Source organism: Sinocyclocheilus grahami, unplaced genomic scaffold, assembly GCF_001515645.1.
Source record: "Sinocyclocheilus grahami isolate Dianchi unplaced genomic scaffold, SAMN03320097.WGS_v1.1 scaffold122.1, whole genome shotgun sequence".
In the NCBI taxonomy this organism is placed as follows: domain Eukaryota; kingdom Metazoa; phylum Chordata; class Actinopteri; order Cypriniformes; family Cyprinidae; genus Sinocyclocheilus; species Sinocyclocheilus grahami.
The window spans coordinates 1,977,327-1,991,330 of NW_015505301.1; the positions used below are offsets into that span (position 1 = coordinate 1,977,327).

General features: G+C 37.0%; 1 protein-coding gene across 1 annotated transcript; it reads left to right on the forward strand.

The window, feature by feature from the left end:
• Nucleotides 1–3,430: 3,430 nt before the first annotated feature.
• On the forward strand, nt 3,431–13,570 carry LOC107589937 (phosphoenolpyruvate carboxykinase, cytosolic [GTP]-like). Its single transcript, XM_016278515.1, has 10 exons — nt 3,431–4,044; nt 7,008–7,223; nt 7,338–7,522; nt 8,322–8,528; nt 9,264–9,451; nt 9,653–9,815; nt 10,090–10,305; nt 10,501–10,638; nt 12,293–12,388; nt 12,522–13,570. Exons 1-10 carry the CDS (start codon nt 4,013–4,015, stop codon nt 12,989–12,991), a joined length of 1,911 nt encoding a protein of 636 aa, XP_016134001.1. The 5' UTR covers nt 3,431–4,012; the 3' UTR covers nt 12,992–13,570.
• The last annotated feature ends 434 nt before the right edge of the window (nt 13,571–14,004 follow it).

A 14,004-nucleotide genomic window follows, 5' to 3' on the forward strand; every position in this document is an offset into this window, starting at 1 on the left:
AGCAAAGGGTCTGAATATTTAGGACCATGTGATATTTCAGTTTTTCTTTTTTAATAAATCTGCAAAAATGTCAACAATTCTGTGTTTTTCTGTCAATATGGGGTGCTGTGTGTACATTAATGAGGAAAAAAATTAACTTAAATGATTTTAGCAAATGGCTGCAATATAACAAAGAGTGAAAAATTTAAGGGGGTCTGAATACTTTCCGTACCCACTGTACATTTGAGGGCTGTCCAGTTCAGACATGCGATATGCAAAATACGAGATGAGAGAAAGCACCAGGTGCAAACGTTGTTTCACCAATCTGTCTGAAATCCTGTGCTGACCTGCAGGACCCTATCTTCACACAGATCTTCAATTGATTACTGGAGTTGTGCGACGTCCCTTCCTGCTTCAAAGGATCAACAACCATCATCCCCATCCCAAAGAAACCCAAAATCACAGGACTTAATGACTACAGACCTGTTGCCTTAACATATGTGGTCATGACGTCATCTGATAGACTGGTGTTGGCCAACCTGAAGGACATCACTCAACCCCTGCTGGACCCCCTGCAGTTTGTTTACTGAGCAAACAGGTCTGTGGATGATGCAGTCAACATGAGACTGCACTATATCCTGCAGCGTCGGGACAAACCAGGGTCTTACAGTATGTGAGGATCCTGTTTGTGGACTTCAGCACGGCCTTCAACACCATCATCCCTAACCTCCTCCTCTACAAATGAACCCAGCTCTCTGTGCCCATCTCCATCCGTCAGCGGATCACCAGCTTCCAGTTGTGCGGTCACAACAACCTAGAGCTGAACATGTTCAAAACAGTGGAGATGTTAGTGGAATTCAGGAGAAACTCTCCTGCACTCACCATCATGAACAGCACTGAGCAACAGTGGAGTCATTCAGGTTCAGGACCAATGTTCCCTCTAAGCACATAAATGAGTTGGGAAAGCCGTTTGCGAAAGTGAATGAATTGCAATGCTCGGGTAAACCGCTATCCCTCCGCAGCCCAGATCTGGCACCCTGCGATTTTTGGCTTAACCCAAAACTAAATTCACTGAACGAGACTGATGGCACCGTTGTCCTATACAATATTTCTTGTATCTTCTTTGTGTATCTTGTATCTTCTTATATATTGAAGTTTGTGTGTTACTTGGGAATTGAACCTGTGGCCTTAGTGTTGCTTATTTGTTTGCAACTTTATTAAATTGTGCAATACATTTTTGAAAATGAAAGTTTAAACAAAATTTGGAACATTTATTTGAACTCACTGTGTCAAAACATTATTTTGCCATATTGTTAACCAATTAGTCCACCCCCTAAATATCTTTATTGATCTTGCTCTCAAAATGTTCTCATATGAACACATTCATATGCCGCCAAAGCAAAGGCTTACCACATGTATCATGTTCCAATCAGTTACATCAGTCGTTCAAAGGCCTAGAAGACATGAGCACCCCTGCATTTATAACCGACAGAGAAAAACAGTAGTCTTTGCAATCCTTTATGCAAGAGACTGCCTAATTTATTCCTAAAGGTTGCTTTATGGTATCAACAAGACAGAGGCAACACCTAAGGAAAGAGAAAGAGAACACTGCATGCTGTTTCCCATAATACAAATACCAGAGTACACTGCAATTGTGTGCAGACCACTAGATCTAATCATTGAAACACTGTTTATTCATTGACTTTCCGCTCATTCCATCATAGATATCCACTGATGAAACAGAATACCACTGTTTAGGGGTTGTTTGCATATCAAAGGACCGAACATGTCTCCTTGATCTTGTCAAACTGAATTAAATGAATAGTTCACCTTAAAAAAATCAAATTTGCTGAAAATCTACTCACCCTCAGGCCATCTAAGATGTAGATGAGTTTGTTTCTTCATCAGAACAGATTTGGAGAAATTTAGCATTACATCACTTGCTCATCAATGGATCCTCTGCAGTGTATGGGTGCCGTCAGAATGAGTCCAAACATCTGATAAAAAATTACAGTAATCCACACGACTCCAGTCCACCAAACAACATCTTTTGAAGTGAAAATCTGCATGTCTGTGAGAAACAAATCCACCATTAAGGCATTTTAACTTTAAATCATTGCTTCTGGTCAAAATATGAGTTCATAATCCATAATACAATTTAAAAGAACTGTTTTCTATGTTAATGTATTTTAAAGTGTATTTTAATCTTGTGATGGCAAAGCTTAATTTATTTTTAGAAATCATCTAAATGCTGTTTGGTCAAATGTTTCATGAACACCAAATCAGCATATTAGAATGATTTCGGAAGGATCATGTGACATTTGACATTTAAATTCAGCTTTGCAATCACAGGGAATATATTACATTTTAAAATGTATTTATACAGTTATTATTAAATTGTAATAATGTTTCACAATATTACTGTTTTACTGTATTTTGTATCATAAAAATGCAGCTTTAATGAGCATAAGAGACTTCTTTAAAATAAAAAAAAATTATCTTACAGACCACAAAGTTTTGATGTTTTGACAGGTAGGCTAGGGTATACTGAAATACCGAAATTAACTATTGAATATAGAAATAATTGATGATTAATACACTCTTTGTAACTTTTAATGTGACCTTCAAATAACAAAAAGAAAACGTTTAAATCTTTTAATTTTAATCAAAATCAAGCGTTAGTAAACATAGAATGCAAAATAACCAGACACATTATTATATCTATATTATTTCAAATAATTACCAGTTAATTAATCTCCACGACCATTTAAATGTATCTTTTGATTACGATTTTAAGAATAAAATAAATGAAATAAAAACTAAATGTTTACAGAAAATACAGCTTTCTTATTTCTATCCAAATTAATAGTTTTAGCTAGTCTACTGTTGAACAGGTACTGTTGAATTTCTAAACTCAGAAAACAAAGGCTTATCTCTGTTGAAAAAACCAGCATATGGTATGTTTTGACGCTGGGATGCTGGTTTAAACTGGCCCTTTGCTGGTTTATGCTGGTCCTTTGCTGGTTTATGCTGGTCCTTTGCTGGTTTATGCTGGTCCTTTGCTGGTTTATGCTGGTCCTTTGCTGGTTTATGCTGGTCATGTGCTGGCAAAGGACCAGCATAAACCAGCAAAGGACCAGCTTAATATGCTGTTTTTTTCAACAGGGATATTTACATTTATGAATGCCATTTAAATGTCTCTCGAGCCCTACACTCACAGCAGCTGTGATGATGAATGGAGGGACGTCACAGAGACCCAGTAAGCCTCCGCCTTACAATGCTTGTTGTGAATTTGCTTTTCTTGACTTTTGCTTATTGCTTTTCATTTACATATGTCCACACTCAACTTAATCAACATCTGCTGACTTGACACGAAGCAGCGCCCAACGACGCTCACGTGACCTCAGAGCTCGCTAAAGAAGCTTTAAAAAATAAGGTTCACTTCAACACAACTGTGTTCTGCAGCCGGCGTCGACGCGGGACGGAGCGGAGCACAGCGAGTCCTCCGAGGAACCGGTTAGGAACCAAAGCGCGCTTGCGTCAGCCGGCGGACAGCGAACTGATCTGAATCCTCGCGATTCACTCTACGTTATTTGATTGACTTCTTCAGTGACTTCAATGACTCAGGAGCGTCAATCTAGAGTTTGCTGACTGAAATGCAACAGCTAGTTTTCGCATATTACAGGAAAACATTGAACTTTTAATATATGTCAATCGACTAGGAAGTTTGTCAGTACAAAGCTTTATTTATTATTGAAACACCTCAGGCTGGTTCGCAGGGAGAAGAGCGTCGTTATTAGAGCAGGATCCGAGCTGAGGGTGGGATCAGCTGATGAGAAGTTACACGTGTTACAGTGCAAGGGTCTTACTTTACTCTAGTCTACCTCAAGAGCTGGACTATCACACTCACCAGTCTGATATGAGAGGTGCACAGGACTGAAGAGGAACAAGCCACCCCTCTCATATTGCGTTTTTTTATTTTATTTGATCATAATTTCGGTTGTTTACTCCACCACTTTCACTTGAACCAAAGATGTCCTGCCTGTTGCTTGGAGTACTAAGGAGGTGAGTGTCTTATAGACATATTTAAACTAAAATTGTATATTTAATATGTAATTATACATAATAATGTCATTATTATATATATATGCTACATTTATTTATATATTAATATATTTACACATATGTTGTACAAGAAAAATCTGTTTTTATTGAATGTGTTACTTGCCGTTTTCTTGTAATTGTTTGTGAAATTCACTAGCAATTTCTGATTTAACTTTTTTTTTCTGTCTTCAGTGTAGTACAGTACATCTAATGCATTTCATTCCAAAGGATACTAATTAATCTTGCAGCTTCTTAATCACTTATCTTTCAGTTCCGGTTAAAGATCTGTGTTAAAGTACATTTAGTGGTTATGATGCAACATTCATAATGACATGCTACCAGCTCAAATATATCTTCAATCAATGTATTATTACAATTATCAATGTAACATGTCATGGATTACATAGATCATCTGCTTTATACATTATCTACAGTCTTTAGCTTAGACTTTAAACTGAGTTGGCTTTATATTATCCACCTTATTTTTAACCATAAGAGCGTTCACATTTTTGATAGAATGTGCAAGACTTCCAGTGTCATACTGTCATCAGCTTCTAGTTATTTTAGCTGTACAAACACAGTCCATTATTTTGCTTGATATTGCAAACTGTTAATTGTTATCATATTATTTAAATTATAGTAATAAGCACACTGGTTTGTAGTGCAAATACGTTTGCCGTTTACCGCTTTGACTTTTATCCTCGTTATTTATACTTAGAGCAGCTTGGAAGGCTAGCACATTCACCAGAAATAGCTTACTTTCTGTCAAAAATACAAGGCGGATTCCAATTTAGATTAGGCCGTTGTGAGGACACACTCTCTTTAATAAGGCTACGTCCACACGAAGCCAGAGCTTTCCCTATCCGATCTTTTTTCCCCCTCGTCTCAAGAAATATCTGCGTCCACACGAAACCACGATGTAGTATACATGCCAGACCAGTATGTGGCACTGTAATTCTGCCACAGAGATACACTAAAAACAGAGAAGACTTGGACTATGCGCATTTATTAATCTGTGTTAATGTTAGTTAATAAAAAGACAATCGTTCAGTGTTTGTTCATGTTTTTGTTGCTGTTACGTGACGTAGCGGTGTCTGACTAGGGGCGAGACGTGGGCTGATGACGTCATCGTTTCAGAAAATATACGGATTCGTTGTCCACACGAAAACGCAAGGGCGGTGTTTTCAGATTTATCCACTCTGGAACCCGGTTTCAAAAAATATCGGTTTCACTCTCACAAAACGCCGGATCTGTGTGGATGAAATGCTTATACAATACAAAATGTATGCGTATATAGCTAAACGCGTCTCCGTGTGGACGGGGCCTAAATGTTAGACAATTATTATTTATAATTGAAGCTTAGTTCAATAAATTAGCAGGTAATATTGAGTAACTTACATTTCAGACGCAGTATGGTCAGCCTATTAGTTCCAAAGAACGTTACAGCAGAATAAACATTGCACGTCTACGAGCAACACATGGAGCCGTGTGTTTCGCTCCCGTGCGAATGGGTGTTTTTGAACGAATTCAGTCGTTTTGTTCCTGAATGAATCAACGTTTTGAACCAATCTTCTGAGTGAATGATTCAAATGACTCATAAAGACAGTGACTTGTCGCCTCCTGCTGGTGTATTGATGTTACTTTACAGAGATCGCTGAATAATTCCCACCACTAATACACAGAATGATACAAACAGTGAGAAGTCACTTGTTGCGTCCCAATTCGCCTACTTATACTATGCCCTAAAAGTATGTACTCTTTTTGTGACGAAAAAGTACATACTTTTGAGTATGTAGAAGAATAGTAGGCAAGCTTTGGGACATACTACTTCGTCATAGCTGCTTTTAACGGACGCTCTGTTGCTTAGTTACGTGCATTCTGTGACTGTTTAAACTGCACTGCCAATCATCTTGTCACAGTTAACATCATCCACATTTCGTTTAATTTGATTTCCTACCGTATTGGAGAGAAATGAAGAGGCACGTTGATCTGCCAGTCGCGGGTCTATCATGCCGATAACTCTGCTCATATGTTTGCATGATGATGCATTTAAAATTTAATGACCAAACGTATCATTATAAAAGTTCACAGTGTTGCTGCAGATGAAATATAACGTGGATAACATTAAATTAATATTTTTCATCAGGTTAGACATTGATTATTTATCACTTAAATCCCTTTCTCTACCTGTCTGTCGGTCGCGTATATCGCCATGTTTGTCATTTTTAACAGTTTTTATGCGTGTTTGTAGTTCTAATCGAATCCTAGTCCATCGCGCAATGTGTTGTGGGCAATTTTAGCCGTTAGAGTGTGCACGGATCTGCACTTTGAATTCTAACCGGAAGTAGTAGACCATCCGGGAATCTTTGGCATATTTTTTTAAACATACTATGAGTTGGGACATACTAATTCTATTTTCGAATACTATTTAGGACGGTTAGTATGCGAATTGGGACGCAGCAACTGTGTTGTTGGACTGTATATCAACACACTAACTATTAATAAGATACATTTAAGTTTGTATGGTCTGTGAATTTTTGTAAAATATTTACATGCATAACTAACTTAAAAGCTCAAATGTATCGCGATTAATCGCAAAAGTTTTTGTTTACATAATATATGTGTGTGTACTGTGTATATTTATTATATCTTTATAAATACACACACATGTATATATTTAAGAAAAATATGTTATGTTTATATATTAAATATATTTATCTGTAATATAAATATTTTCAATATATATACTGTATGTGTGTGTATTTATATATGCATAATAAATATACACAGTACACACACATATATTATGTAAAAAAAACTTTTATTTTGGATGCAATTAATTGTTTGACAGCACTAGATGCATGCTATTTACAGACCATATCTGTATGTTGTTGTACTAATGTCTGTGTGTGTATTCCATACAGGCGGAATGCCATCAGTACAGCTTCAGTGGGTGTGCGGTCACTCGCCTCCATCCCGTCTCTGCCCCCGTCGGTGGCGGAGTTTGTGTCGGGCGCTGTGGCTGAATGTAAACCTACTAAAATGCACGTGGTCACAGGCACTCCAGAGGAGACAGCAGACATCCTGGCCAACCTGGAGAAAGAGGGCATGGTGAAGAAACTCAGCAAATATGAAAACTGGTAAGTGCTTCTTTCAAGTCTCATCATTAGTTTTTGAACCAATACTGATGATAATATGAATGATTTTACATTGCCTTAATCCTGATTTAAATTTCTACTCTTTTCTGTGTGCAGCTGGCTGGCACGTACTGACCCCAAAGATGTGGCTCGTGTGGAGAGTAAAACTGTGATTGTCACTAAGGACCAAAGAGACACTATTCCCATTCCCACCGGAGGTGCCAAGTCCCAGCTGGGCAGCTGGATGAGTGAGGAAAACTTTCAGAAAGCCAGAGAGGACCGCTTTCCTGGCTGCATGGCAGGTGTGTATTACTTAAACCACTGAACAATAACTGAAACCTCTCAAATAGTTCCTTCAACCACCAGAAAAATGGTGTGGAAAATATGTCTTAAATAAAAATAAATATTAAAATAATGATATTAAATAATATAAATGTGACTTATTATATAAATATATTCAGTATTATTTAATATATTCATAAAGATTATTTAGAATTATATAAAACATTATTTAATTTATATATTAAAAGTATTAAATATTCGAAATATTTTTAAACATATCAAATATAACAATATATATCAATGAATATGTTCAATAATGATGACACCACTGAAATCCAGGGATCTGAATCAGCTCTTTAAAATGCTGAAAGAGCACTCGTCTATACTGTGCAGCTGGATATATGCTCGGTTATAATGCTCTTCTCCATTATTTGATCATCATTTGATAAATAACTGCTGCCATGATCAATAGTAAATGTACACAAAGCAGAGTTCTCGTAAATCAAATTCAGTTTGCTGTGGCACCTGCCTTCCATAGACGGCAATAGTGCAATGTTAACTGTGTCAAGCAAATAGAAATATTATATATAACAATTCTGACTTGCATAGAAAAGAGGCTTGTGTGCGCTGAGACGAATAACAGAATCCTGTCATTAGAGCTTCATTTGTATTTTACCTGACATATTTCTTTACAATCCGAATATCCATCAAATTTTTCATCAGTACACACTCATGTAGGATAGTCTGGGACACTGAAAGGAAACTTTCGGAATGCCCAAAACATCACTTCAATATTTGTGTCTTTCTGTCCCTCTATAGGACGCACTATGTATGTGATCCCCTTCAGTATGGGCCCTGTGAACTCTTCTCTTGCTAAGTTTGGTGTTCAGGTGACAGATTCTCCATATGTGGTGGCTAGCATGGGCGTCATGACACGCATGGGGACTCCTGTGCTGGAAAAACTAGCCGAGGGTGCGGAGTTTGTGCGCTGCCAGCACTCTTTGGGCCGACCTTTACCACTCAAAGGTACCTTACTGCTTTATTTTAATCTCAGATTAAATGTAAATGTGACTCAGTCGATCAAATGAAACTCTAAATTTCACCAGTTCCTTCAAATTATCGACTGTGTCACTTTATTTGCCACATTGTTTATTATTTTCAAATGTTATTTGGCTAAGTACATTACCTTACAAATGTTTGGGATCAGTAAGTTTTTATGTTTTCGAAAGAAGTCTCTCATGCTCGCCAAGGCTGCGTTTATTTGATTAAAAATACAATAAACACAGCTCTATTGTGAAATAGTACTATCATTTAAAATAAATTGTTTTCAAATTTGATATATTTTGAAATGTAATGTATTCCTGTGATGGGAAAAAAAAATAATTTCCATCAGCCATCACTCCAGTCTTCAGTGTCACATGCTCCTTCAGAAATCATTCTAATATGCTGATTTGCTGCTTAAGAAACATTTCTTATTATTACCAATGTTGAAAACAGTGCTGCTTAATATTTTTTTGTGGAAACCGTGATGCATTTCGTCAGGATTCTTTGATGAATTGAACGTTTAAAAGAACAGCATTTATTTGAACTATAAATCTTTTGTAACATTATAAATCTCTTAACTTCTGATCAATTTATTGTTGTCCTTGCTGAATAAAAGTATTCATTTATAAAAAGAAAAAAACAACTTTTAAACGGTAGTGCATGTATATATATTTTTTTCTCATCAATATCTCATCTTTCTGTGTTCTTCCCTCACAGCTCCTTTAGTAAACAGCTGGCCTTGTAACCCGGACAAAGTGTTGATCTCACATCTTCCTGACACCAGACAGATCCTGTCCTTCGGCAGCGGTTACGGTGGAAACTCGCTCCTTGGAAAGAAGTGCTTTGCTCTTCGTATCGCCTCACGCATTGCCAAAGACGAAGGCTGGTTGGCTGAACACATGCTGGTATGGGACATCAGATAGAATTCCCAGATTTGTCTTGCTTATCCCCCATTAGACATTTGAGTTTAATGAAAGTTTATAACCTTATATATTAGCCATATCGATCAAGTAACAGTGCATTGTACTTATGTACTACTCTTTTAGCTGGAGTCATCATTTGTAAAACATAATGTTGATAGACGTCACTGTTTCTTTTTCCACCAGATTCTGGGAATCACAAATCCTCAGGGTGTAAAACGGTACATTGCAGCAGCGTTCCCGAGCGCTTGTGGGAAAACTAACCTGGCCATGATGAAACCAGCGCTGCCAGGCTGGACGGTTGAGTGTGTAGGCGATGACATCGCCTGGATGAAATTTGACAGTCAGGGTGAGAAATATGACTTGTCCTAGACAACATATGCATCTGTTGACACAGCATGGCAAGTGTGGGTGTATGGGCAGCCAGGAAATGACACCATATCTTTTATTTGAGCATTTTTATTGGGCAGCAGAAAGAGAACTAATTAAAATAGAAATAAGTACATGGCTCTCAGTAAACAAAACACACAGTTGCTGAGAAACAGTTTTGCCATATAGTGTTGATTGGAATACTGTTGTTTATGGTTATAAAGACAGTGGTGTATTTTGACTCTCTTCACCAGGTAAACTCAGAGCCATTAATCCAGAGAATGGTTTCTTTGGAGTTGCCCCCGGGACGTCCCTGAAGACAAACCCTCATGCCATGGCAACCATCTCCAGGAACACAGTGTTCACTAACGTGGGAGAGACCAGCGATGGGGGAGTTTGGTGGGAGGGTCTGGAACCACCTGCACCTGGAATCAAACTCACAGACTGGCATGGAAAATCCTGGAAGTATGGTAAGATTGTTTAGTAAACGCATTTTTACAAAATATCTAAAAATTCTTAGAAACATTTATATTCTGCAATTTATGTTCTTATATTTGTAGTCTGCAATATTTATATATAAACCTTAAAAAAAAAAACTAATAATATAATTTATTTATATAGTAAATAAATGGTGGTGTTGGTTTATCTCTTCTTTTGTTTCTCAGGTGATTCTACACTGTGTGCTCATCCGAACTCTAGGTTTTGTACCCCAGCTGGCCAGTGCCCCATCATAGACCCACTCTGGGAAAGTGATGAGGGCGTCCCCATTGATGCCATTGTATTTGGTGGAAGAAGACCAGAAGGTGGGTAGTATCACTGAATCAAAACTGTATATTTAAAATGCACATATTATGTAAGAAATTAATACTTTTAAGGCCCATTCACAATTAACTAAAACCATGAAAAACAAACAAAAAAATGTTGTTACCTGAAATAAAATAAACACACAACAAGTGGAAAATAGAAAATATAAAAACCTTTTTCAAAATATTAATAAAAACTAGAATATTATCTTGATACTAACACTGTTTCATACCAAGGACAATAACTATAACAATAATGCTAAAAATATAGTTTTAAAATCTTTCTAAATTTAAAAGAATAGCATTGGCACAAAGGAAAGATATCATTGGAATCACTTTTAAAATATACTTTTTTTCCCCTGCTGATGAATGATAACATTGACAGCCAATCAGAATCCATCCTGCTTTAAGGAGCTCAGGCATTTAAAGTGGCAGATGACAAACTGCAGAGCATCATTATAAGTTGGTGTGGATGCTATTTATCATTATTTATTCCTCGTTATCGTCATAGTTATCATTCTTGGTGTAAACTGTAAGGATGCATTAAATCAAAGGTTACAGTTAAGACATCTATAAATTTACAACAAAATTTTATTTCACACAAATGCTGTGCTTTGCCATCACAGGAATTAATTACATTTTGAATATATTAAAACAAAAAGCAGTTATACTGTAATAATATTTCACAATAATGCCATTATTACTGCATTTTCAATTAAAATAAATGCACCCTTGGTGAACATAAGAGACTTCGAAAATATTTAAGAAAGCTTACTGACCTCGAACTTTCTAACAGTACTGTATATATACATAGACATATGTTATACATTATACCTTAAAATGTACCTGTCTTTTTTCCCAGGTGTGCCTTTGGTGTAGAATTACATTTTGAATATATTAAAACAAAAAGCAGTTGTACTGTAATAATATTTCACAATAATGCCATTATTACTGCATTTTCAATTAAAATAAATGCACCCTTGGTGAACATAAGAGACTTCGAAAATATTTAAGAAAGCTTACTGACCTCGAACTTTCTAACAGTACTGTATATATACAGTGGGTACGGAAAGTATTCAGACCCCCTTAAATTTTTCACTCTTTGCTATATTGCAGCCATTTGCTAAAATCATTTAAGTTATTTTTTTTTCCTCATTAATGTACACACAGCACCCCATATTGACAGAAAAACACAGAATTGTTGACATTTTTGCAGATTTATTAAAAAAGAAAATTTACCATCCAACCTGACAGAACTGGAGAGGATCTGCAAGGAGGAATGGCAGAGGATCCCCAAATCCAGGTGTGAAAAACTTGTTGCATCTTTCCCAAAAAGACTCATGGCTGTATTAGATCAAAAGGGTGCTTCTACTAAATACTGAGCAAAGGGTCTGAATACTTAGGACCATGTGATATTTCAGTTTTTCTTTTTTAATAAATCTGCAAAAATGTCAACAATTCTGTGTTTTTCTGTCAATATGGGGTGCTGTGTGTACATTAATGAGGAAAAAAAATGAACTTACATGATTTTAGCAAATGGCTGCAATATAACAAAGAGTGAAAAATTTAAGGGGGTCTGAATACTTTCCGTACCCACTGTACATAGACATATGTTATACATTATACCTTAAAATGTACCTGTCTTTTTTCCCAGGTGTGCCTTTGGTGTACGAGTCATTTAACTGGCGTCACGGTGTGTTTGTGGGTGCAGCCATGAGATCTGAATCCACAGCTGCTGCTGAACACAAAGGTACAAATTTTCATTTCTCCATATGGTAAACAGTACACAAAAGTGTACACTACTTTTAAGCACTTACTGACAAACTGAGCAAAAAGCTCATACTGATATTTACACATTATAATATATGGCTCATTTTCTTTAGGTAAAGTAATCATGCATGACCCCTTCGCCATGCGTCCTTTCTTCGGTTACAACTTCGGTGACTACTTGGCCCACTGGTTGAGTATGGAGACACGCAAGGGCCAGACCCAACTCCCCAAGATCTTCCACGTCAACTGGTTCCGGAAAGATCAGAAGACCGGCTCTTTCTTGTGGCCAGGGTTTGGAGAGAACGCCCGTGTCCTCGAGTGGATCTTCAAACGATGCGGCTGTACCAGTGAAGACGAGGCTGCCACCAAAAGCATTGTGGGATGGATTCCACAAAACGGTGCCATAAACACAGAAGGCCTAGGTGGAAATATCGATATGGGTGCCCTCTTTGACCTGCCCAAACCCTTCTGGCAGAAGGAAACACGGGAGCTTCGGACCTACCTCACCCAGCAGGTTGGAGCTGATCTGCCCGCACAAGTGGAAGGAGAGCTGAGGGCGCTGGAGGAGAGAGTAAGGGATTGAACAGACGCTACATTACATTGATGTTGAGCAGATGTGAAGAATAGGATGGGATGAGGTGGAGGTAACTGTTTTAATGTGACTGTTGCACTGCAGTGGATGCTGCACCTGAGAAACACAAAACCAAAAAGTTCACAAGATGCCATCAGTGTTATCAATACTTAGGTGCCTTATTTGATCTTACAGTAGAAGCTAAAAACTCTATTTAATGTTTATAAACTATGTCCCAAAATGCCTTTTAGATTATTTTACTAAAACAAGACCACATTATGAATTTAAACCACAGCATCTTCAAAATATATATATAGTTTAAGAGTACACTACCTAATATCTGTTGATTTTGAGCAAAGATATTAGACATGTCTTCAAGGAGAGCACCAATACGATCATTTTTTACTCGCCTAATGAAAGCTGAAGTTTTATTTCTAACGATTTTGCCTTTTATCAGTGGAATTTGATTGACATGAATCAGGTTGAGCTTGGGTTGAGCTTTCCGGACCAAAGAACACAGACAAGTCTCAGTCATTGAATGTGTGCATGTTTTTACATGAGCTAACTGAATAAATACAACTCTAAACCAAACTTTGTTATGTGCGTCACTCGGATGTCTTACATAACATCAGCTGTCATTCATAAACAAAGATTATACTGATACTGCAGTTATCTCTTTACTTCATACAATATGCCATAAATCTCACGATTACAACATCCATTCTGTTTTGAACAGGACATTATCACATAAGATTAAGTGTGAATGTAAACTTTACAAAATGTTTTGAATCTGAATATTAACCAATAATACAGTGAATATCAGAGCTGTGAGCATAGAAATGATGATGGAAAACATATCTCATACAATGGCATTTAATGTAATTTTTACTATTCCTGGGTGTATTCTTAAACTATTCAAATCTGCATTATTACAGTGACTGCATCTATAGGTATTTACTACCTATGGCAAATTCTACAGCACTCACCACAAAGAAACACTTTGTGCTTCTTTTTCTGTAGCTAGT